Source organism: Populus alba, chromosome 19 (assembly GCF_005239225.2).
Source record: "Populus alba chromosome 19, ASM523922v2, whole genome shotgun sequence".
Taxonomy (NCBI): Eukaryota; Viridiplantae; Streptophyta; class Magnoliopsida; order Malpighiales; family Salicaceae; genus Populus; species Populus alba.
The window spans coordinates 19,658,772-19,685,119 of NC_133302.1; the positions used below are offsets into that span (position 1 = coordinate 19,658,772).

General features: G+C 33.0%; 3 protein-coding genes across 5 annotated transcripts in view; all 3 read left to right on the forward strand.

The window, feature by feature from the left end:
• LOC118058301 (disease resistance protein RPV1-like) overlaps positions 1–5,909 on the forward strand; it is a 71,933-nt gene extending 66,024 nt beyond the window's left edge. Inside the window, exon 2 of the mRNA XM_073406816.1 lies at positions 4,959–5,909. Coding sequence (XP_073262917.1) covers positions 4,959–5,742 — 784 coding nt within the window. The 3' untranslated portion in view covers positions 5,743–5,909. The remainder of the gene's footprint in view (positions 1–4,958) is intronic.
• A 6,132-nt stretch (positions 5,910–12,041) lies between these two features.
• LOC118038519 (disease resistance protein RML1B) lies at positions 12,042–16,373 on the forward strand. 3 transcript variants are annotated; one of them, XM_073407058.1, is made up of 4 exons: positions 12,043–12,748; positions 13,284–13,554; positions 13,640–14,536; positions 14,621–16,060. In XM_073407058.1, the coding sequence occupies exons 1-4, from the start codon at positions 12,246–12,248 to the stop codon at positions 15,257–15,259; spliced, it is 2,310 nt and encodes a 769-aa protein (XP_073263159.1). In that variant the 5' UTR covers positions 12,043–12,245; the 3' UTR covers positions 15,260–16,060. The 3 variants fall into 3 exon arrangements, with proteins under 3 accessions (XP_034900751.2, XP_073263159.1, XP_073263160.1); XM_073407059.1 differs by adding an exon at positions 16,082–16,373 and having other exon boundaries at positions 12,044–12,748; positions 13,640–14,870; XM_035044860.2 differs by having other exon boundaries at positions 12,042–12,748; positions 13,640–16,061.
• A 6,542-nt stretch (positions 16,374–22,915) lies between these two features.
• Positions 22,916–25,020, forward strand: LOC140954194 (disease resistance protein RPV1-like). The gene is made up of 2 exons (XM_073407061.1): positions 22,916–23,563; positions 24,202–25,020. Exons 1-2 carry the CDS (start codon positions 23,487–23,489, stop codon positions 24,749–24,751), a joined length of 627 nt encoding a protein of 208 aa, XP_073263162.1. The 5' UTR covers positions 22,916–23,486; the 3' UTR covers positions 24,752–25,020.
• Positions 25,021–26,348: the final 1,328 nt, after the last annotated feature.

Genomic DNA, 26,348 nt, shown 5'->3' on the forward strand with positions numbered 1-26,348 from the left:
TTGGGAGGAAGAAGTTGTGATTATGTTCACCGCTAATGTTTGGATGAAAGAAATCCTTTAAAAAGGACAACATCCAAAATATTATATCGGAGTAATAAAATCAACGCACAGGTTTGAAAGAAGCTTTGGCTGCGATCGAGAATATTTCAAAATTAATTTTTTATTTTGCCACGTTTAACGAGCCGTGAAAAGTAATTTTTTTTTTATAGAAATTGTGAAATTTTCTTTCGTTCTTTTTATTCTCTTTTCCTTGCGATTTTACGAGTTGACGGGATTAGAAAACACCAACACCCATAGACTATAGAGCAAACCAAACACCAAGCAGCTTACCTTAGGTAGGGCGTATTAGGGGTGCTAGTACCTTCCCTTTACGCAAACCCGTCCCTTGCTTTAGAATCTCTGAAAGACCAGTTAGGTTCCTAGTTGACCAAATACTAGCACGTCGGCGACTCCAAAGAACCAAATCCTTAGAACACAATGAAAATCGCCAGCCGATGTCGTGCCTTTATAAATTTTTTTTTTTGTGGGGGTGTGACAAGCAGCACCACACTTGGGGGCAGGGTCAAGCTTGATGAACGATGCGAGCAGTAATTGTCGAAGACAGCCCGGGATGAGCACTGCATTTACAGCTGAGTGGATGGCTAGCACATGAATTAGCCAATACATCGAAAGAATAAGGAAAGCTTTGGAATGCAAACAAAGGCACCTTATGACAATGGAGCATCAAAGAGGGGGGGACCTATATTTCAAATCAGGTAAGGATGCATGCATATCATCTAACCTAAAAAAAAGAAAAAAAACAAACCATTTGCACATATTTTTGAATTATTACAGGAAAATCCTTAATGAGGTCCAGCAAGATGGTGGAAAGAGAAAGAAGCATTGTGGTGATGATAATAAAGAATCGATTTTTGATCATTGGAATAAAAAGGACGATGGGATGAACCCTACCATTAGAAAAATCCCAAAGAAATGAATAGATCAACCTTGCAACCGGGAAGCCTCGAGTTTTCAACCCTTCCAGTTAGGAAACACCGAGTTTTCAAACCCTATGATCGGGAATTATCAGGAAGCACCAAGTTTTCCAGCCCTTCTTCTGTCATCCCCTCAGGACTTCGCCAGGTAAGTCCTATTTTTCATACTTGTCATATCACATTCTTTCCATCTGGGTAGGTCGCCCATCATAATAAGACCGTTTTTCACAATTTTTTCCATCTGGGGTAGGGTCACCCATGACAATGAGACCGCACTTCTTCATATTTTTTCCATCTAAGTAGGTCGCCCATCATAATAAGACCGTTTTTTACATTTTTTTTCTATCCGGGTAGGTCGCCCATGACAATGAGACCGCATTTCATCATATTTTTTCCATCTGGGTAGGTCACCCATTACAATGAGACCACACTTCATATTTGTTTTTCATTTTTGGGTAGGTCACTCATTATAATAAGACTGCACTTCATATTCTTTCCATCTGGGTAGGTCACCCATCATAATGAGACCGTTTTTTGCATATTCTTTCCACCTGGGTACGTCACCCATTACAATGAGACCGTTTTTTACACATTCTTTTGTTTTGGTTAAATGAGATCGCCAGATGGGATCTCATGTAGCTTTGGTTAAAGGGAATCGCCAGATGGGATTTCAGGTTAACCGAGTTACACATATTTTCGTTCCAGTTGAATGAGGTCGCCATATGGGATCTCATGTAGCTTTGGTTAAAGGGAATCGCCAGATGGGATTTCAGGTTAACCGAGTTACACAATATTTTCGTTCCAGTTGAATGAGGTCGCCAGATGGGATCTCATGTAGCTTTGGTTAAAGGGAATCGCCAGATGGGATTTCAGGTTAACCGAGTTACACATATTTTCGTTTCAGTTGAATGAGGTCGCCAGATGGGATCTTAGGTAGCTTTGGTTAAAGGGAATCGCCAAATGGGATTTCAGGTTAACCGAGTTACACACAATTTAGTTCCAGTTGAATGAGGTCGCCAGATGGGATCTCATGTAGCTTTGGTGAAAGGGAATCGCCAGATGAGATTTCAGGTTAACCGAGTTACGCATATTTCGTTCCAATTGAATGAGGTCGCCAGATGGGATCTCATGTAACTTTGGTTAAAGGGAATCACCATATGGGATTTCAGGTTAATCGAGTTACACAATATTTTCGTTCCAGTTGAATGAGGTCGCCAGATGGGATTTCATTTAGCTTTGGTTAAAGGGAATCGCTAGATGGGATTTCAGTTTAACCGAGCTACACACCAACTTTTGTTCTTGTTAGATCGCCATATGGGATCTCAGGTAAACCCAATTAAAAGGGCAGGTCGCCCGTGAAAATAGACCAGTGTGAGAGTGTGGGCAGGTCGCCCGTGAAAATGGACCAGAGTGAGTATGTGTGGGCAGGTCACCCGTGAAAATAGACCAGAGTGAGTATGGGTGGGCAGGTCGCCCGTGAAAATAGACCAGTGTGAGTGTGTGGGCCGGTCGCCCCTGAAAATAGACCACTTTGAGTATGTGTGGGCAGGTCGCCCGTGAAAATAGATTAGTGTGAGTGTGTGGGCAGGTCGCCCGTGAAAATAGATTAGTGTGAGTGTGTGGGCAGGTCACCCAAGATAATGAAATCATTTTCCTTTTGTTTTCTCTACAAAGCTTACTATGCAAAATTTTGAGGAGTTTTGCTTCGTAAGCATTGTAAAGAGGGGGGCAACTGTTGCTACCACAATTTTTTGACCCATATTTTTTTATAAAAATTTTGAAAAATCCAAAAATAGCAAAAAACAACAAAAATCCAAAAAATATGTTTTTAATATATTTGCATCGTTTTTAGCATTTTTCAAACGTCGTCTAAAAAAAAAAGAATTTAAATTTTCAAAGGTTTTTTCGGAACGGCGTTCGACTTTTCACGCACCATTTTTAAAATCATTGATTTTCCTCATCGAGTCGACGTTGATATTGCTCGTTTTCAAAAAAATCCAAAAAAAAATAAGAAAAATGAAAATTTACAAAAAAAAAGGAGGAAAATAGAAGGAAAGAAAAAGTTGAGGGACTAGTTTGAAAACCTACCAAAACTTTTCCTATAAATACAATGCTATATTGAATTTTAAAGGAGGGGGGTAATTTTGAAATTATCAAAAGACAAAAATACAAAAAACCCTAACCCTAAACAAAAAAAACCTCCCTCATTCTACCCAAAGGAGCCGCCCCCCCCCCTCCGGTTTTAAATTTTTTTGAACCCCCGGCCACCTGACATTTTCCCTTTTCTCCCCCACGCCATTTCAGATCCTCCCCTTCTCCCCCTTCGGTCTTCTCCCTCACCAAAAAAAAACCAGCCGTCGGACGCCCCCCACTCTTGGTGATTAATTTTCCTCTTCTGCTCACCAACTAGCCTCAGCCCTTGTTCAGCCTCCCACAGCCCCTCTCTCGGCTACTCATTTTTTCTCCTTCTCACAGACCAGCCGCCGGCCACACAACGCAAGTCCTCCCCATCATTCGGCCTCCAGTAGCAGCGGCGGGCTCGCCGAACGCCAGTAAAATCGCCAACAGCAACAACCCACAAGCCATCAGACCCAGCTCACCGCCTCCAACAGGGACGCCCACTGACCTCGATCAGTCCATTCCTCTGCCTGAACATCGACAGCAAGCCCATCTCCACTGTGGCTTTAGCCTCCGGACGGACGACAGCAGCAACGACCACAGCTGCGACCCCCCTTTGTAGCGCCCGATCTAGCACCCGAAGCAGAGGAGAAGAAGACGGAACCCCTAACGAACTGACCCGGGGAGAAGACGATCTGAAGAAGAAGAGGAAGGAGCAGATCGGAGAAGAAAGAAAGAATAAAAATCAGATCCGAAAAAACAAAGAAATAAAAGCTTAAAATCGACTGTTTGTGCGTTTGTTTTTTTTGTTGTAGATGATGTGGCTTCTTACCGTCTGCGGGGAGGGAAAAGGAAGAAGAAGCGGCCAACCCTTTTTTCCGGCGTTCTCGCGGCGGCGCGTGAACCCACGCGCCGCAGCTGTCCAAGCATTGTTCACGCGCCTAACAGCCTCCCTCAACACTATTCAGGCAGACCCAGAATGCTTTTTAGATTTGTGTTTCTTGAATTTTAGGGATTATTTTTTAATTTTGAGTTGTTGTAATTTTTTTATTTAGTATTGAATTTTTATTTGTATTTTGTAAATATGGATGTAAAAGAAAAGAAAAGAGAAGAGAAGAAACGAAAAGAAACAAAAATAAAATAGTGAAAGTGTATGTGTGTGCTTGTATTTTGTTTTTTTTATTTGTATATATTTTTTAATGATAAAATTGCAAATATATTAAAGAAGAATTTAATATTTTGATCGGATCACGGTTAAGAATTATTAACTTATACGTAAGTGATATTTCTAATTTCCGATGAAAAGATAATTATTAAAACTTCTTTAACACGTCAAAGCTACGAAGCAGCTTACCTCAGGTAGGGTGCGTTAGGGGTGCTAATACCTTCCCTAACCACAACTAGTCCCTTACCCGTGAATCTCTGACAAGACCAGTACATCCGGTTTCCTAGTAGCCCGAAATCAATTACTAGGTGGCGACTCCAAATTCAAGCAAACACTACGCAACAACGAAAAATCACCAGCCGAAGCCGCGCGCGGGATTTTTTGGACGTGCGACGTTATGCATTTGCATTTCATTGATTTTCTTAGATATACACTTACAAGTAGTTTCCAGTTTCAAGGATTGATTAACTGTAGATTTCTGAACTCAAATGCATTCTCTCGAGAGGCCCAGTAAGAGAATCTTGTCGAGGTTTATGATTCATGTGTTATGTTAGCACTGTCCATTGCCAATAATGATGCTCAATTACTCGTACGTGCCTCCTATGTATAGATGTAGCTACTAAGGAGTGAATATGTTTATATATTTCTTCTTGTCTGGTCCATTTTGACTAACGATTATGTGTGTTCTTGTAATTTGTCAGGCTGGAGTCTGAATTTATTGAGAAAATCGTTGGAGATGTTTCGAACAAATTGCAAGGCATGCCTTCAAGTCATACTACAGGTTTATTTGGAATTGATTTTCATGTTAACAAAGTTGAGTCTTTGTTAAATATGGAGTCTGCAGATGTTCTCATTGTAGGGATATGGGGAATGGATGGTATTGGTAAGACAACAATTGCTCAAGTTGTGTGCAACAAGGTTCGTTCTCGATTTGAAGGAATCTTTTTTGCAAACTTTAGGCAAGAATTAAAAACTGGTTCCATGGCTGATTTGCAAAGAAGCTTTCTTTCACAGCTGCTTAGCCAAGAAATTCTGAACATGGGCTCCTTGAGTTTTCGAGATTCTTTTGTGAGGGATAGACTTTGTCGTAAAAAGGTTTTTATTCTTCTGGATGATGTGGATGATTTAATGCCTTTGGAAGAATGGAAAGATTTGCTTGATGGACGACACAATTCATTTGGTGCGGGCAATAAAGTTCTCATAACAAGTAGGGACAAGCAAGTGCTTAATAATGTAGTTGATGAGATATATGAGGTTGAGGGGTTGAACGATGAAGAAGCTCTTCAACTCTTTAGCTTAAAAGCCTTGAAGAATTGCATCCCGACAATTGATCACAGACACTTGATAGCACAGATTATAAGGCATGTACAAGGCAATCCGTTGGCTCTTAAAGTTATGGGTTCCTCTCTTTATGGTAAAAGCATCGAAGAATGGCGCAGTGCATTAAATAAACTAGCTCAGAACCCTCGAATAAAAAATACGTAAAGAATTAGTTACAATGGGTTGGATCAAGAACAACAATCCATATTTCTTGATGGCTTTTATTGTCAGCCTGTGATTTCTTCAGAAGATTTGAGCAAAACCAAGCTACAAGAGTATTAGATGGCTTTTATTGTCAGCCTTTGATTTTCAATATAAGCATGCTCATTGATGAGTGTCTCATAACTACTTCTCATAACATACTAGAAATGGCATTTAGCATTGGCATTTAGCATTCTGCAGAATCTAAGTTTCCATTATGATTTACCAAATTACACCATGAATACATGTAGGACAAAAGACTTATGGAGCCATTGTAAGAAGCAACCAGTCGATAAATAGTCTGGTGGAGTGTGAGAAACCAATAATTAGAGAAACTCAAGGTTTACTAAACTAAATTTAACAATGACATAAAACTTTCCATCAAAGGGGATCTAGCTTAATGGTCGAATGCATGCCATTTTTATGGAATACATCAAAGGATCTTAGTACTAGTACAATATCAGAAAAGAGTGAAGTTTTTTTTTTTTTTTTTACCATTATCATCTTAGAAATCAACATCTCTGTGTGTGAAAGAAACATTGATCAAACACTATAACAAATAAGAGTATACCTGTCTAAAGCCAACGATGGTAACAGTTTGGCAAGAAGAATGTGAGGAAAGCAACAACAAAGAAAAGGAAAAAATAAATAAAGAAAACCAGAATTTATATCATTGTTTCCATATAATACTGCTGAAGTATTTCAAACTCTTCAACATTTTAGGGAGTTGTTCTTGAAAAGTAATAGAGAGCCTGCCCATGAGGAAGAAAATATACTGACCTAGCAATGCATATGATGCTGTAGCAAAATTCTGTCCACATCGTAAATATAGTATAAGTAAAGGATGCAATGGACATTTGCATGGTAAGCAATAGATATTTCTCAATCATGGATAGATGATTAATGAAGACCTGATGTAAACAGCATGAGTAGTTCTAGTTAACCATATACATATCTTTGTGGAATCATATCTCTAGACTATACAGAAGCATACATTCGAAATAAAGAGAAAATGGCGGTGAAGATTCGTTTAGCTAGAATAGGATGCAAAAACAGGGCATTTTACAGAATTGTTGCTGCTGATAGCCATACTCCAAAAGATGGCAAACACCTTCAAGTTGTTGGTTTCCTTGACCCCTTAGCAGTTCCCTCTTCTTCTTCTTACCCTTCTCTTATTATTTTCATATGCTCAGTTCACATGAAAACATTGTTTTCTAATTTTAAAGACCTGGACTTTCAAGGCTTAGTGTGTTTATTTTCAGGTTATATCATCATTGCATGGTATGTGTAGATGACTTTGTTATTTTCAGGTTATATCATCATTGCATGGTATATCATAATTTTAAAGACCTGGACTTAAACTTTGTGGGGGCAATGCATTTGTAATTTTATTTTCTTATGTATATGTAGTTTAATATTATCATTGATAGCACTGATTGTTCATAGTTCATTCTGTCATCAGTTGAAGTCTTAAAAACATGTTCATGGTTCTAGTCAGAACTAAGGTTTTAAGAAAGAGTATTTCTTTCCTCTTTCGTTTTTCCGCTTAAGGTTGGATGTAGGCGTAAAATGAGATGCAAGCTCACATCATGAAATGGCGAGGTTCAAAAACAGGTCCAAAATCACCAGTTGTTGTAAACTGTGTTCATTTTCCGGCCTTGCAGCAGTGCTATGACCATTATCGAAAGCCACCGTTAAGACAAGAAATGCATTCTTTCCAGGAAATACTCAATGTCAAGGCAACTCAGCTTCCCAAACACACTTCCAAAGACGACTTCTTCTTCTTCTTCAATATATATATATATATATATATATATATAAAGGCATCTGTCAAATTATTTGAATAGATTATGATTCTGCAAAATCACGGTTATATTAAAAATCGTGATTTAAAATAGCAGGTTTTTTAAAAATTATATGTTGTTTTTCTAAAACAATTTAAACCATATTATTTTTTTAAAACAAAATTCCTATTATTGGGGCTGAGTAAACATGTTCTTCCCAATGAAATCATAATAATCATGCCCTTCCCTACCAAATTATAATATAATGTGAAAGTCAACAAAGTTTACGCGCAAACACTTTTTTTTTATTATTATTCTTTTACGCGCAAGCACTTGGATGGAAGACTAGATGCTCCTTCCAAATTACAAAAAATAAATAAAAAATAACAAGACATGAAGACTTTTTGTACATTATAAAATTTCTAGGAAGTCAATAACATGCACCCTCTGTAACGTCCTAAGAAGATACTTGGATTTGAGTTTTTTTTATTTTTTTATTTTAAATTATTTTATTTATATTATTTTAATATGCTGATATTAAAAATAAATTTTATAAAATAAAAAATATTTTATTTTGATGCATTTAAAAAAAATACTTTAAAAAATAATAGTTACCACATTACTAAACAAATTCTTTAATAAGTTCTTCTCAATCAAATCATTATAACTATTATAATACAATGTGAAGGCAAAAATATACTTGACATGGAAAAAACACTTGTACTCAAGATTTGATTTCTAAAAATAAAAAATATATTATTTTAATGTAATGTATTTTTTTAAAAAATAAAAAACAATTGTTATCACAATATTAAATAGGTTTTTTTAACAATCATAACCATTATAATATAATGTGAAGGCAAAAATATTATAATTATTTTTAATTAAAAATATATCAAAATAATATTTTTTATAATATCATGACAAAATACTTGAATTTGAGATTTTTTTTATTTTTTAAAAATAATTTAATCATTTTACTATGCTATCAAAATAGTAAAAAATAAAAACACCCAATCCTTCGTTTTTAAAATTTTATTTTTAAAATATTTAAATCATTCCTAAGTGCTTCAAAACGTTTAAAAATTGATTTATCTCCCATCAATATGAACATTATCGAAAGCCACCGTTAAGACAAGAAAAACGCTATTTCCAGAAAACACGTAATGTCAAGGCAGCTCAGATTCCCGAACACGCTGCCCAAGCACTCGCCGGGAAGATTTAAGGTAAGTCGTCGCCGTCGCCATCAACATGGTTATTATTGCCCAGGCATCAAGAAGAGGATTGGCCCCATCCCCCGTCCCTTCCTCTCTCCTTCAAGACTTCTTCTTCTTCACAATATATATAGACTTTTTACTATTCTAGATATAAAATGCTTAGGTCTGACGTGATTGATATTTTAATTTTAAAAAGATTAATATCAACCCAACTGTGAATCGCACTAGTTAATATACTGAAGTAATAACAATTTAATTTATTTATTTAAAATTAATTTAATTTATTTAAAATTTTTCTTTAAGAAATATTTAATTTATTTCACTGTGTTTTCAAACACTTGATTGTTGCGTGTCTATTACTGGGGTAGAGTAATAAGTTCCTCCCATCCCAATCAAATCATCACAGCCATTATAATATATTAAAAATAAACAAAGAACAAGGCTGGTGTAGGTATCGACTGCTACACCGTGTGCGTGTGAACAATCTTTCACTCCCTCTGTGTAATGTCCAAGAAAATACATAATAAGTTCTTCCCAATGAAATCACAGTAACCATTATAATATAAGGTAAAAGTCAATAAAGTTTACGCGCAAACACTTGGATGGAAGACTTGATGATACCCTTCCCTACCAAATTACAAAAAAAAAAAAAACAAAAAAAAAATAACAAGACATGAAGCCTTTTGTACATAGAAAATTTCTAGAAAGTCAATAATGTCCACCTCTGTAATGTTTTTTAAAAAATACTTGGATTTGAGTTTTTTTATTTTTTATTTTAAATTATTATTTTTATTTTTATATTATTTTGAAGTACTGATATCAAAAATAAATTTTAAAAAAATAAAAATATATTATTGTAATATATTTAAAAAAATATTTTAAAAAACAATCACTACTATAATACTGAATAAATTCTTTAACAAGTTTTTCTTAATCAAATTATTATAATATAATATGAAGGGAAAAATGTTCTTGACGTGCTAAAACACTTGTCCTCAAGATATGGAAGGTGTTTATAAGTGTTGCAGTAATTATTTTTAAAAGTATATTTTTATAATATCCCGAGAAAATTCTTGGATTTAAAATTTTTATTTTTTTATTTTACATTAATTTTTTTATTCTTAAAAATAGTATAATCATTTTACTATATTATAAAAATGTTAAAAGAACGAAACACCATGAATCCTTAGTTTTAAAAATTTTAATTTAAGAAATATTTAAATCATTCCTAAGTGATTCTAAAACTTTTAAAAATTGATTTATCTCTATCATGAACATTACCAAAAGCCACCGTTAAGACAAGAAACACGTAATTTCAAGGAAATACATGAACATTACCAAAAGCCACAGGTGGTATGAACTCAATTTTTAGTGGAACTTATCTTTAAAATCTATATTTAAATATTTAACCATACAATTATAAATTATGAGTAAACAAAACATAATTACAACCCCAATGCCAAATAAAAACGACAAGAAACACGTAATTTCAAGGAAATACACGAACATTACCAAAAGCCATAGGTGGTATGAACTCAATTTTTAGTGGAACTCATCTTTAAAATCTACTTTTAAATATTTAATCAAACAATTATAAATTATGATTGAACAAAAAAAAATTACAACCCCAATGCCAAACGAAAACGACAAGCAACACGTAATTTCCAGGAAACACGTAATGCCAAGGCAGCTCCGCTTCCCGAACACGCTGCCCAATATATATATATATAAAAGGAAAAAGGAAATGGAAATGGCATCTGCCGATTTATTTGGATAGATTATGTATAATGAGGTGGAAGGAAGCATGTAAAAAGAAGATGTAATTATAATTACATGGCTGCATGCCAATTATGTTGCCAAAAGTAGCAAACAGAACCACTATTGTGATTTTGAATTGCTTTTATATTAAAATAGTAGTTTAAAATATTAGGTTTTAAAAAAAAATAAAATTAAACCATATTATATATTTCTCTAACTATATCAATTTTTTTTTTTATTACTGGGGCAGAGTAACAAGTTTTTCCCAATGAAATCATCGTAATCAATATAATATAATGTGAAGTCAACAAAGACATTAAGCTTTTAGTACACAGGAAATTTCCAAGTAGATGTGCAGCCTCTGTAACGTCCGAGAAAATACATGGATTTGATTTTTTATTTTAAATTAATTTTTTTTATATTATTTTTATATATTGATATTAAAAATAAATTTTAAAAAATAAAAAAATATTATTTTAATGTATTTTCAAAAAAAAATTATCTTGAAAAATAATTATTATCTCAATACTAAACAAGTTCTCTAACAAGTTCTTCTCAATTAAATTATCATAACTATTATAATATAATGTGAATGCAAAAAATTGATTTTTAAAATATTTTTTGCTTGAAAATATATCAAGATAATATTTTTTTCATTTTTAAAGAATTATTTTGACACCAATATATCAAAACAAACCAAAAAAACTAAAAAAATAATTAATCTCAAATAAAATATAAAATAATTTCAAAAATTTATGAAAACATTGTTTATATAGCAAAGACAAAACAAAAGGCTAAATACCCTTTCCTACCACATCACAAATAACAAGACTTGAAGCCTTTTGTGCATGGAAAATTTCCAGGAAGTTAATATTGTGCGTCCTCTGTAATGCCTTGGGAAAATACTTGAATTTGAATTTTGTTTATTTTAAACTAATTTTTTTGTTTTAATTATATTATTTTGATGTTCTGATATGAAAATAAAATTTTTAAAAATAAAAATATTATTTTAATATATTTCTAATAAAAAAAATAATTTAAAAAATAACCAATAGTACAATATCAAACAAGTTCTTTAACAAGATCTTTTCAATTAAATCATCATAACCATTATAATATAATATGAAAGCAAAATAGTTTTCTATAAGGCAAATACTTGTACCGGAGATATAGAGAGTGTTTACAAATATAGTAAGAGTTGTTTTTTTTTAAATATTTTTTATTTAAAAATATATTAAGATATATAATAAAATATATAATAAAAAAAGTCGTAGAGAAAATAACAAAAGATCTGCTACTCCGCCAAGTGAATAGCTAATACATTTGAAATATTAAAAAATTATCTATCACAGCTGTGATATGATCAACAAGAATATATATATGTTTTTTATTTTAAAAAATTATTTTTATACCAGCAAATTAAAATTTATAAAAACACTGTCATTACCATAAAAACAAAACAACGTATAAATTCCTTTTTCTATCACATCACTTTGTAACTGGGGAATTTCCAGGAAATCAACAATGTGCAATCTTGTAATCTTCTAAGAAAATTCTTGGATTTGATGCCCCCATTATTGTAATTATAAATATGCCTAAGCCAGGGTCTTAAACACGTAAAGCCTAAGAAAATTTCCATTATTGGATTTGATGTCTTGTTTCTTCAAAGTGTTTGCTTATATCTGGAGATTCATCATACGAAGCCCCAATGTTTCCATCGTCATCTACTCCTTCCACCTTAACCACCGACCAGACACAAGTAATTAAATATGATGTCTTCCTTAGTTTCAGGGGAGAAGACACTTGTGTTGGTTTTACCAGCCACCTCTATGATGCTTTGGACCGGAAACAAATCCTAACTTTCATAGATTATCAGCTTGTGAGAGGAGATGAGATTTCGGCATCACTTCTGAGAACAATTGAAGAGGCCAAGCTTTCTGTGATTGTTTTTTCTGAAAACTATGCATCTTCCAAATGGTGCTTGGAGGAGCTTGCAAAGATTTTTGAGTGTAGAAGAAACAATGGACAGATAGTTATTCCGGTATTCTACAAGGTGGATCCAACCCATGTAAGACATCAAACAGGAAGCTTTGGGGATGCATTTGCTAGACTTACAAGGAATAAAGCTCCGACGTTGGAAGAAGTGCAGAGCTTCAGAGACGCTTTGAAGGATGCAGCCAATCTATCTGGATGGAGCTTAGGGAATTCTGGGTAAGCTCTTGAAATATATCCTATGAGAAAATATTCGTTCATTTGTTGACGATTTTAAATTTAATTTAAAATTATTGAGAATGATGAGCTCTGTGAATCCATATTTATTTTATTTGATTTTGAAAACGTTGTAGCGAAACACTTGTACATTGATGGCTTTTATGGCCGGCCTGTGATTTTCGATATAAGCATGCTCATTGATAAGTGTCTCAAAACTACTTCTTGTAACATGTTAGAAATACATGATTTACTACAAGAAATGGCATTTAACATTGTTCGTGCAGAATCTAAGTTTCCTGGCAAACGTAGCAGGTTGTGTCATCTTACTGACATCGTTCATGTATTGGAGGAAAATAAGGTTAAAGCCGAAGTCATTAGATATCTTCCTTTTCTCTGCTCTGACATACTAACTGAGAGGTTTCATATTTGCTGAAAAGTTGATTTTTTGAGTACATTGTATTATTGTTTGTTTATTCTTTATTCTTGTTTAACTGGGAACTGAAGAAATTGAAGGCATATCTTTGGACATGTCCAGGTTATCGAGACAGATACACTTGAAATCTGATGCCTTCGCAATGATGGATGGTCTTAGATTTATCAAATTCTTTTTCGGTCATTTGTCCCAAGATAACAAAGATAAAATGCACCTTCCTCCTACTGGCCTCGAATATCTTTCTAATAAGCTGAGATATTTGCACTGGGATGGATTCCCTTCAAAATCCTTGCCGCGTGTTTTTTGTGCTGAACATCTTGTCGAGCTTAACTTAAGCAGGAGCAAGGTTGAAAAACTTTGGACCGGAGTACAAGTATGATTTAATTGCTGCAGATTTATGATCAGAAATATGTAGTTGGAGGTGCTAACTTTCTAATTATGCCTTTTCCTGTTGACAGGATGTTGGAAATTTACGAAAATTTGTACTATCTTACTCTCCATATTTGACGGAATTGCCAGATCTCTCAAAGGCCAGAAATTTGGTGTCCTTACGCCTTGTAGACTGTCCAAGTTTAACCGAGGTTCTGTTTTCTCTTCAATATCTTGACAAGCTGGAAGAACTTGATCTCAATTTTTGCTATAATCTTAGAAGTTTTCCAATGCTTGATTCAAAGGTTCTCAAAGTACTTTCTATAAGTCGGTGCCTAGATATGACCAAGTGTCCAACGATTTCACAAAATATGAAAAGCTTATATTTAGAGGAAACTTCAATCAAAGAATTTCCACAATCAATTACTAGCAAGTTGGAAAATCTTGGTTTGCATGGTTGCTCAAAGATCACCAAGTTTCCAGAGATTTCAGGGGATGTAAGAACATTATATCTAAGTGGAACTGCTATTAAAGAGGTGCCCTCATCAATTCAGTTTCTCACAAGACTCTGCGTATTGGATATGAGTGGTTGCTCAAAACTTGAGAGCTTCCCAGAAATCGCAGTGCCTAAGAAATCATTGGTGGATCTTAACTTGAGTAAAACAGGCATTAAAGAGATACCCTCATCATTTACGCATATGATATCTTTGAGAAGTCTAGGGTTAGATGGAACGCGTATTGAAGAGCTACCCTTATCAATCAAAGATGTGGTATGTTTGAGATATCTGGCTTTGCATGGAACACATATTAAAGCGTTACCTGAGCTTCCACCTTCGCTGAGGTCTCTAACAACACATGATTGTGCATCACTAGAAACCATGATATCAACCATCAATATCGGCAGATTATGGGATGGATTGAATTTTGCAAATTGCTTCAAATTGGATCAGAAACCACTGATAGCAGCACTGCATTTGAAAATTCAGGTATCTCTCTTAACCCCATCTTTCTTTCTTCTCTCTTTCTTTCTTGCTTCATCACATTTTCGAAATGTGACTTTTGTGTTACAGTCCGGAGATAAGATCCCATATGACAGAATTCAAATGGTTCTACCGGGGAGTGAAATTCCAGAATGGTTCAGTGACAAAGGAATTGGATCTTCACTCACCATACAGTTGCCCTCAAATTGTCATCAGCTCAAGGGAATTGCTTTCTGCCTTGTCTTTCTACTCCCTCTTCCCTCCCATGAGATGCCTTATGAATTCGATGATCATCCTGAAGTTCGCGTATATTTTGATTGCCATGTTAAGAGTAAAAAGGGTGAGCATGATGATGATGATGAAGAAGTCTTCGTTTCCAAGAAAAGCTATAGTATATTCAATTTCTTGAAGACATGTGACTCAGATCACATATTTCTACACTACGAGCTTGAATTAGTAAATCATTTCCGTAAATATTCTGGCAATGAAGTTACATTTAAATTCTACCATGAAGTGGACAACGGGAGTACGAAAGTAGGTCATGAGATTCGAAAGCCTTGCGAGTTGAAAAGCTGTGGTGTATATCTGCACTTTGATGAAAATCTACAGGCCGGCACTTTGTTAAGGATCTTCCTTAACAATCATAGTTTATTCTCTCATCAGTTAAAGTCTCAAAAATATGTTTTTAAAGCACAAAGGTCATCAAGTATAGGGAAAAATAATTTTTAGTTAGAATGTTTTGGGTTTAGGCCAACATTATTGATAGGACTAATACTATTGCCTATGTATCATCAAGTGAAATAACTGTATTTAGTCTATCTTCCGGTAACCAAAGCTTCACTCCTTCCTTTTGATTATGTCGTAATGCTGACTGAATCCAATCCATAAACCCGGAAACGAAACAAAGTTCGTTTCGTCACTGAAGCACTAATCATGCTTAATTTTTAGCTTTGCTGTTAGGGGAAGATATATGTTGATTAGTGAGCTTAGCTTTTGCAGTGGCTTGAATATTGGAAGTTGCTTAATTATTTTTGCTTTTTTGCTTTTCTTTTTGGTAGCCAAGGCGATGCTAGAAGATTGGGTCTTAATGTTGACCTTGTAAAATAAGTTTTTTTCTTTTCTTATTACGTTCAATTTTATTCTGTATTACTTCTTTAAGTTATATGCTTTCACTCCTTGTTTCTGTTGTGTTTGTGTTTCTGGTATTTGGGGTAATAAAAATTTATCCTAGTATTTTAGTTTAACCTGGAGATTGCAGTTTAAGGTGTCGTGGGTAATGCTGGAGGTTTAGCAAGATAAACATATTTAACTTTTGACTTTTAATTGCTAAACTTTTGATATTTTAGACAGGAGATAACTTCACAATTAGAGAGTTATCTGTTCACTTTTGCCAACTTTGAATTAAAGGAGGAGAAAACTGATGGATCAATCTTTAGTTTGCATGAAGCTCTTATATGGCTGCTTCTATTTACCTGCTTGATTAAATGGGTTGGCCCAATGTCTTTCATCTTGTTTAGTTGATTTTGGTTATTCTTCTACTTGCTTCTGCAGGTATTGGTTATCTGTCGGTGCTCAGCCTACAGACACTGTGCGTGGCATTCTTATGAGAGCTGGTTTAATATCGCCACCGCCGATGTTTGTTATGGGGCAGAAAAAGGGACCAGCTGGTAAGACCTTGAATCTAGAGAAGTCAATTACCCTGTAAAAGTTACCATCTCTGCTGCATTTATGTTTCTTCTGTTTTGTACCTGTATGCTTGATCCAGGCATCCAGCACTGAATGGGTTGGGAGCTAAATTTTCTTTCGAGGTTGTTGAATGAATTGAAGTTTAAAATTCTCTTAATTCATATTGTGTTCATTATATTTGTTCCTTATGCTTTTGTCCAACCACCTGTTAAAGACAATGCTATGAGATGATCATTTCCTGTTGTATCTTTTTCCTATTCTGAGCTCACTTTCCTGTAATGCAGATTAACTGTTAAAAGGGCTTCATACATTTTCAAATGTGTGAGAATCTGGAACATCTGCGTCATGATGTTCCTGTCCTTGTACTTGAGAAAATATACATTGCTGATTGTTGTGTCATTAGCAATTAGATGATTGCAGTATTAATACTTCAACTTTACACCTTTTCTTAATCGAGCATATGAACTTTGTTTTTTTTTTTTTTTTTTGTCAATTTTCTTGTTATTTAATGATGCCTTATTTTCCTTTAAATCACTATTGGTACTTTAACTTTTATTTTATGTCAATCAAATGAATACACTATAATCTTATTTATTTATTTATTTAGATATACCTTCTTTTTTTTACTATTCCAATCAAGAAATTTATTGAATTTTTCATTTTCAAATATGGTTTTTTTTTATTATTAAAAGTACCCTAAAAAATAAGATGAAAATATTTTAAATTAAAATATATGCCTGTAAAAAAACTAAAATAAACTATTTTAAGAAAAACTAGTTTGGTTCATGATAAGTAATCTATATAAAGACTGAAAAAGATTTTATAATTAATTAAAACAATAAATAAATTATTCATACAATTAAAATATTTATTATTTTAATGAGATTAACTAATATTGTATGATTACACTATAAATAGAAAAATATTGAAATTGTGACAAAAAAAAAACACATAAAAAATATTATGAACTTAGTTAATTAAAAAATTACTTGATTAAAATGATAAAAAAAAAAAAAATGTTAACTATTATGCTTATAATGTGCTCTAAGTTGCAAGCATCTCATTTAGCATCCAACTAGATAAATGGCTCGTGCTAAATTGTGAGTCGAGTCAAATTGTTTTTAAGATTAAAAAAAAAAAAAAAAAAAAAAAAAACTCCAGCAATTATAGTATTTTAAAAAAATAAAATAATTTGGACTTGAATTATAGATTTGAATGCTTTCAATAATCTTGATTAATTTAATAATATGATTAAAAAAACTAACAATAAAAAAAATCACTAAAGACTAATAAAAAATAAACATTTGCTAATATTATGAAAATATACCCTCTATATATTCTTGAAAAGTGTCAACGATTTTATTTGATAACAAAGTAAAAATTAAAAGAGAACAAAATAACCTCATAAAAAAAAAGTTCAATTACCAGAAAATCAAACGTTGAAGGACAAACTAAAATAAATTAATTTTAAAAAAGAATAAAAAATCCTAACTCAAGTCAGTATGCCAAATTCATTACTCAATTATAAGACAAAGATAACTTTATATAGACAAGTTGAATAAAACAATGGAAACCAACTCTCAAACAAACTAAATGATAAAAGACAAAACTGAAAGAAAAAAAAAAAACATTGAAAAAAAACCATGTCAATCAGGGTTAACTTGAGTAACTCGTAATTTGAGATATGTGATTAGAATAACTTCACAGAAAGAAAAGCAAAACAAATCATGAATTTCTAGGCTCAATAACTTAATGTTGAACGATGAAATTAAAAAAAAAATTCTAAAAAAGAACCTAAAAAAAGATCAAGGTTAAATTAGGTTAATATTTAAAACCCGTGACATAGGTTATGAGAAAAATATTATCCCATAGAAGACAAACATAAAAAAGTGACGAAGCAAAACTCATAATCATTCAAGATACAAAAAAAAAAAGCAATTAAAAGAATGAGAACCAAATTTTATATAAAAATAAAATGAAAATAAATAATGAGGGAATAAGTTGAGAAATAAATAAATCAAGAAAATAAAAAAAAAAATAGCAATCAAATGAATGAGTAGCAAATTGTATATAAAAAAAATTCAAATGAAATAAAATTACAAGGGATGAAATTGAAAAACAATCAAGAAAAATTATTTAAAAAAAATAGCAATTAAAAAAACGAGGACCAAATTAGATATAAATATTAAATAAAATAAAATGTCAAAAGATGAAATTGAAAAAAATCAACTTTAAAAAAACATTAAAAACAAACAAATAATTATTAATATAATGAGAACAAAATGAATACAAATACAAATTGAACATGACACATTTAATTTTCAAAAAAGATGACATGAAACTCGAGTCTAGATGAGAGAAAAGAGGGAGGAAAAAAAAAGTCTGTTGTAGCCTAATCACTACGCTACCATGCACACATCCCTGACCACTAAAAATAGGATGTTGTGATGCTTCCAATGTCATCACAAAATGTAACAGCCTTAAAAGTTCAATCAATTTATTCATTTAACTTCCACATAAAAGGTAAATGGAGCATAATTTACTTTTTTTATTGAGTTCACCAAAATTTCTAATAAAATTTTGGTAGTCTCCCCTATACCGAAAAGTCCCAAGTTATCGATAATTTACCCTACACATAATTACAATCACATCCTACCCATAATCACTTCCATAATTGGTACAAATCAATCATTTAATTCAGTCGAGAATATACTCGAGATAAATCTTCATACTCAATCTCCACCTCATATCACATGCATAAGTTAGTAATTAAGAGAACCATCCAAGCACTGGAATGTCATATATAAGCACAACACAGTTTAGCATTCTGAACATAAGCTAGTACACTATAATTTTCCAAGCATAGATTAATAAATTAATATTCCAAAAACCAAAAAAAATATAAGGAGTATACTATTTTATTCAGGTTACATGTTTACTGCATAACAAAAATACATGAATAATCCTTAAGTTCCTAACTTATATAAAAAAAAAGGATCAAGGAACCTAAATTCTACTCCTAACATGAATGGGAGGAACCTGCAAAATATAAAGTTTCTATATAAATAAAAATAACTAAAATACAAACAATTCACGGAAGAACATTTATATAGCAAATCTACCTACTTAAGTCATATACAATTCAATACACCACCATCAACCCCTTTTAAGGATTATCCAATTTATTTCATTTAACTACTTCTCCCCATATTATGACGACTACTGCTACACTAATGACCTTCATTAGTGTCTTTAGTTGCCCATCATGGGGTCAACTAATCAAATTCATGAAAATACCAACACTAACACAACTGTTGGAGTCATTAACTATTTTTGAACCAAAATAGTTAATCAATGTTCTATGTTACCTTGGGAGGTCTTCGGGTATGCCAATATCAAAGATTATTAACATCATTAACTTTCATCTCGGAAAGCTAATCAAGTTTATAAATTTTGTTGATATTAACGTCACCCGCTGATATCATTAATTATTCTAAACTCGAATAGTTAATCAAGTTTTATATTTCTCCCCTCATGTACCGGTAATGCCGATGTTAAGTTGGCTAACATCATTAGACTCCCATATCTGGGACAAACTAATCAAATTCGAGAAACAGTCATTCCCAAAATTTATTGTTACTGTTCATTTCCTCCAAAAGAGCCCGTAAATTAAATCTAATTCTCCGTTTCTATTTTCCCGTCATTTAACCTTTCCTTTCCCCCTTTTCTTTTCCTCATCAATAAGCACCAAATTTTTATAGTTCAATAGTTAGTTAAAATAATTATTAACTAGAGAAGATATAGGTATCGAATTCTTACCTACTATAGATGCTCGACTTGCATTCCCCTGTTGTTGCTGCACTTCCCCCACGGTTCCTCTTGAAACTATAAACATCCATCATTATTCCATATTAGTCCACATATCACAACACAACAACAACAATGACAATAATATTTATTTTTGTTTTACTAATCTTTTCTTTCTCACTTACTTTCCTCATTATTATCCTTTAACATTTTCAGCTCATTAATAGTCCAAGTGGACATCATGAATTCAATTTTGATCACATTTATTTTTTTAAAAGATCAAGACACGATGTTACACACTTTACGAAGGAAAAAAAATAAATTTTACCCTTAATATGGCTAAATTTCATTGTTTTATTGACTCGGTCGAATTGTCAACAGGGGTGACAGGTCGACCTCTCCTTAAATTTTTATTTGTATATAGAGTTTCAGGACTTCAAATTAGACGGGGTCAAACTCGTTGGAAAGCTAACACTCCCAGCTACAACTTCTATGAAGGGACCCTCCCTAGATTCTATCATCTTCAGGTCCAAATTCCCTTAGGAACTAGGGCAATAAACTTGTCATTGGAGAAGGTATCTCCAATTTATCTTCAATTCCTACTTCCTCATCATATAGAACCATGCCTTCCCTTTATTCATGGCAACATGTCTCATTTATGTCCTCCCAAAGTCATTTATACCAAGATAATTAATTAAGCAATCATAAGTTCTCCTCTCCTCTTTTCTTCTTTTCTAGTGGTCGGTCACCATGCATCTGTTAGCTCTTTGTTTTTTTTTCCTTGCATTCCTCCACATTCAAGACCATTTCTATCACTAAATTATGCATCAAGATATACTTAATCCACTAGAATTTCTATTCCCTCCCGGCATTGCCTCTTAGTCGAAACATGCCCAAGGAAACTAAGAGTTCCCTTCCTCTTTTTTATGCACTCATTTCATTTTTTTTTCTAAGGCACTTAGACCATTTTAGTCTACTTAATTTCAATTATTTTTGCATTTTTTCAAAATTTTATGTTCAAGAACCCTAATTCCCAATTCAAGAAAATTATAAACTTCTAATCATATTAAAGTTAATTTCATAGAAATTGGAATTAGAAATTTAGAACTCCTTACTTGGATGAAATCTAAACTTTACTTCACAAACTTTAAAGAATCTTAGCCTTCTTCTCCTTGCATGTAGCCGGCCACTCTTCCCCCTCTTTTCTTGATGTTATTGAGAGAAGGAATAGGTATTTATAGTTCCATTTCTTCTTAATTCTATTTTGGCCCCATCTTTCTCCATTTTCCTTAATTAAGCCTTTTTTTTTTGTTCTTCTTAACTAATAAATTTTATCATCATCATTATTATTTTATGTAGTTACATTAATTCTGTATTATAACAAAATTTAAATTATTATAAATACTCTCTTTTTTGGGTATAATTTGTTCTCGGGTTTCACACAAAAGATAGTGTTTGCTTGCTAAGAGATGTTGCACGCACTTTTCAAAGAGTGTGAACGCCTCCCAAATGCACGCATCAACTATTTTTTATTTTTTTATCATATTTTTACTAAATTGCCCCTAATTTACATTGATTATAACTAAAAAGCCATGGTGAAGATAAAAAAAAAAACCCTGAATATTAATTTTAATTTTTTTTGCTTTCAAGAACAATATATTAATTTTACTATACTATCAAAACATTAAAAGACTGAAATAACCATGGATCCTAGTTTAAAAAATTTTATTTTTAAGGATATTTAAATTATTTTACTTTGTTTCTAAAAATTTTTTAAAATTGATTTGTTTTCATTTAATATGACAATGATAATAGATCACATAAAAAGACTGTATTGCTTTTAATGACTAATTAAATAATTTTATTTTAGAGGTGTAAAATATTTACTTTATTATTCAATCCACAATGTGTCTTCAATGTATTAGTTTTTTTTTATTAATTTTAATTTTGATTAAAAGACGTAGCAAGTTGTCTAAACCCTTTTTACATATAAAGCAATGATTTCAGTCTTTATGGGTCTTATCATGTATAAGAAAGCGGGCTTGTTTGGGAGTGCTTTTCAAAAGCATTTCCGAAAAAATTTAAAATTTTTTTATTTTTTATTTTGCTTTAAATTAAAAAGTTTTGATGTTTTCAAATCATTTTGATGTGTTGATCTTAAAAATAATTTTTTTTTAAAATAAAAAAATATTATTAGCATGCTTTTCTAAGTGAAAAATACTTTGAAAAGTAACAACAACCACACTTCCAAACACCCTTACAATTATTTCTAGCCTATCTAAGTAGCTTATTCTTGGTCGTAGTCTATTCCATTGTTATTGAATCCAATTTAGGGGTATATTTGACTAATTAAAAAAGCTATTGACGAATCCGAGTTAATTAAAAAAATTAAAAAGAAATTAATTGGGATTTTAATATTATATATAAAAAATTTTAAAAAACAATTTACATGAATAAAATATATATGTTATAAATAATAAAATTTCAAAAATTCACATTTGTTCTTGCTCCTCCTAATTGATTTAATGTTTTTCACGTTGTTATACAATTGGGATCGTTTAAACAATACCGGACAAATTTTTCGGTTGCTTTGACGTCAGCCTGTTCGGAGATGAAAGAAGAACGCGTTGAAAATTAGGGTGTGGTGGATTTGATGTTTTGTTTTTTGGTTCATAAAAAAAAAGTTTTTGATGGGTTTTACAGTCCAGATTTTAACCGATACAAACCCGGCTAAGACCGGAAATTTCCAGGAAACAAACACTTGATTGTTGCGTGTCCTTATTGGGCCGGGTCGAAGACTTGATGCCCTTTCCTACCATATCACATATAAACAATGAACAAGACCGGAAATTTCCAGGAAGTCAACATCTTTTTTCTTTGAGTTACTTTCGCTCTCTCCCTACAGGCTACCCTGCCACCAGAGTCTTACTCTTGTTTCTTCGACTGTTTCTCCACAAAACAACGGCGGTATTTTTCTTGTTTCTCTCTATCTTTTTGTTTGTTTATATCTGGAGATTCATCATACGAAACCGTCATATATCTCCATCGCCATCTACTCCTTCCACCTTAACCACCGCCCAGCCACAAGGAATGAAATATGATGTCTTCCTTAGTTTCAGAGGAGAAGACACTCGTTTTGATTTTACCAGCCACCTCTATGCCGCTTTGAACCGGAAACAAATCCTAACTTTCATAGATTATCAGCTTGTGAGAGGAGATGAGATCTCGGCATCACTTCTGAGAACAATTGAAGAGGCCAAGCTTTCCGTGACTGTTTTTTTCTGAAAACTATGCATCTTCCAAATGGTGCTTGGAGGAGCTTGCAAAGATTTTTGAGCGTAGAAAAAATAATGGACAGATAGTTATTCCGGTATTCTACCAGGTGGATCAATCCCATGTAAGAAATCAAACAGGGAGGTTTGGGGATGCGTTTGCTAGACTTATAAAGAAGAAAGCTTTGACGATGGAAAAAGTGCAGAGCTTCAGAGACGCTTTGAAGGATACAGCCACTCTATCTGGATGGACCTTAGGGAATTCTGAGTAAGCTCTTGAAATATATCCCATGAGAAAATATTCGTTCTTTTGTTGAGTATTTGAAATTTAATTTAAAATTATTGACAATGATGAGCTCTTTGAATTCGTATTTATTTTATTTGATTTTGAAAACATTATAGCGAAACACTTGTACATATCTTAAGTTTTAGGAGACTGAAAGAAGATACTTAGGATTCCTTATGTTAAATTTTATTAGGACAATCAATGTTTTCTTCGATTGTTTCACTTGAAATCGGGTCATTAATTAATAGTCTATTTATTTGAGGTGAAAAAGATTATGATGCATTAAAAAACATCTTATGCATTTGCATTTCATTGATTTTCTTAGATATACGGTAGTTTCCAATTTCAAGGATTGATTAACTGTAGCCTGAGATAAGTAGGGAGCTGCTGCATATTTCTGAACTCAAATGCATTCTCTGGAGAGGCCAAGTAAGAGAATCTTGTCCAGGTTTATGATTCATGTGTTACATTAGTACTATCCATTGCCAATAATGATACTCAATTATTCGTACGTGTCTACTATGTATAGATGTAGCTACTAAGGAGGGAGTATGTTTATATGTTTCTTCTTGTCCTGTCCATTTTGACTAACAATTAGGTGTGTTCTTCTTGTTTATCAGGCTGGAGTCTGAATTTATTGAGAAAATCGTTGGAGATGTTTCCAACAAATTGCAAGCCATGTCTTCAAGTCACACTACTGCTCTATTTGGAATTGATGTTCGTGTTAACAAGGTTGAGTCTTTGTTAAATATGGAATCTCCAGATGTTCTCATTGTAGGGATACGGGGAATGGGTGGTATTGGTAAGACAACGATTGCTCAAGCTCTGTGCAACAAGGTCCGTTCTCGATTTGAAGGAATCTTTTTTGCAAACTTTAGGAAAGAATTAGAAACAGGTTCCATGGCTGATTTGCAAAGAAGATTTCTTTCACAGCTGCTTGGCCAAGAAATTATGAGCATGGGCTTCTTGAGTTTTCGAGATTCTTTTGTGAGGGAGAGACTTCGTCGTAAAAAGGTTTTTATTGTTCTGGATGATGTGGATGATTTAATGCCTTTGGAAGAATGGAAAGATTTGCTTGATGGACAACACAGTTCATTTGGTTCGGGCAGTAAAGTTCTCATAACAAGTAGGGACAAGCAAGTGCTTAAGAATGTAGTAGACAAAACATAAGAGGTTGAGGGGTTGAACTATGAAGAATCTCTTCAACTCTTTAGCTCCAAAGCCTTGAAGAATTGCAACCCCACAATTGATCATAAAGAATTGATAGAAAAGATTGTAAGTCATGTACAAGGCAATCCGTTGGCTCTTATAGATTTGGGTTCCTCTCTCTATGGTAAAAGCACTGTAGAATGGTGCAGTGCATTGAATAAACAATCCATATTTCTTTAGAAGATTTGAACAAAACCAAGCTATAAGAATATTAGATGGCTTTTATTGTCGGCCTGTGATTTTTTATATAAGCACGCTCATTCATGAGTGTCTCATAACTACTTCTCATAACATATGCTAGAAATGGCATTTAGCATTGTTCGTGTAAAATCTAAGTTTTCTGGAAAACTGATGCGGAACAATAAACATAGACTTGGTTTCCATTACACCATAAATACATGAAAGATAAAAGACTTCTGGGAACGGTTATACTCACATCTTCGGGGCCATTGTAAGAAGCAACCCACCGATAAATAGTCTGGTGGAGTGTGAGAAACCAAGAATTATGGAATATATCAAATGATCTGAGTACTTGCACAATATCAGAATAGTGTGAAGTTTGTTTTGAACATTATCAGCTTAGAAATCAACATGTGTGTATGTGAAAGAACCATTTATCAAAGCACTGTAACAAATAAGAGTATACCTGACTGGGGCCAATGATGGCAATAAATTGTAAATTATAAGGTCTTCTCCCACTCTGAAACCAAGTTCAAGCTTGGTTGGCAAGAAGAATGTGAGGAAAGCAACGAAAAGGAAAAGAAAAAAAAAATAGAAAACATGAATTTATATCATTGGTTCTATATGATAATAAGAAAGCTCATAAAATCAGTCACAACGCAATACTAAAATATTTATTTTAGTAGAGAAAATGGCGGTGAAGATTGATTTAGCAAGACTGCGATGCAAAAACAGGACATTTTACAAAATTGTTGCTGCTGATAGCCATACTCCAGGAGATGGCAAACACCTTCAAGGTGTTTGTTTCTACGACCCCTTAGCAGGTTCCCTCTTCTTCTCTTATTATTTTCATATGCTCAGTTCACATGAAGATGTTTTTTTCTAATTTTAAAGACCTGGACTTTGAAGGCTTATTGGGTTTATTTTCAGGTTCTCGTATCATCATTGCATGGTATGTGTAGATAACTTTGTTACTCAAGACTTAATCTTTGTGGATAATGTATTTGTAATTTTATTTTCTTATGTATATGTAGTTTAATATGACCATTGATAGCACTGATTGTTCATAATTCATTCTGTCATCAGTTAAAGTCTCAAAAATATGTTTATAGTTCTTAGTTTTAGTAGTTTTGTGAGTTAATTTTCATCTATTTTAATTTAAATCTAGTCCAAACTAAGGTCACTGGATCAACGTTTTAAGGAGTATTTCTTTCTTCTTTTGTTATTCGGCTTAAGGTTGGAAGGAGGCCAGAAATGAGATGCAAGCTCACATCATGAAAATGGGTCAAAATTCAAAAACATTCTATCAAGTTGCCAAAGCATGGGCCAATCCTCTTCTTGATGCTCGGGCAATAATAGTCATATTGGTGGGGACGAC

What these genes read in the sequence shown, in the direction of transcription:
- LOC140954194 (XM_073407061.1), top strand. Translation starts at nt 23,487, where the DNA reads ATGGAAAAAGTGCAGAGCTTCAGAGACGCTTTGAAGGATACAGCCACT. An exon ending in TGGACCTTAGGGAATTCTGA is followed by an intron (nt 23,564 to 24,201) that starts GTAAGCTCTTGA and finishes CTTGTTTATCAG; the next exon opens with GCTGGAGTCTGAATTTATTG.
- LOC118038519 (XM_035044860.2), top strand. Translation starts at nt 12,246, where the DNA reads ATGTTTCCATCGTCATCTACTCCTTCCACCTTAACCACCGACCAGACA. An exon ending in TGGAGCTTAGGGAATTCTGG is followed by an intron (nt 12,749 to 13,283) that starts GTAAGCTCTTGA and finishes GGACATGTCCAG; the next exon opens with GTTATCGAGACAGATACACT. An exon ending in AACTTTGGACCGGAGTACAA is followed by an intron (nt 13,555 to 13,639) that starts GTATGATTTAAT and finishes TCCTGTTGACAG; the next exon opens with GATGTTGGAAATTTACGAAA.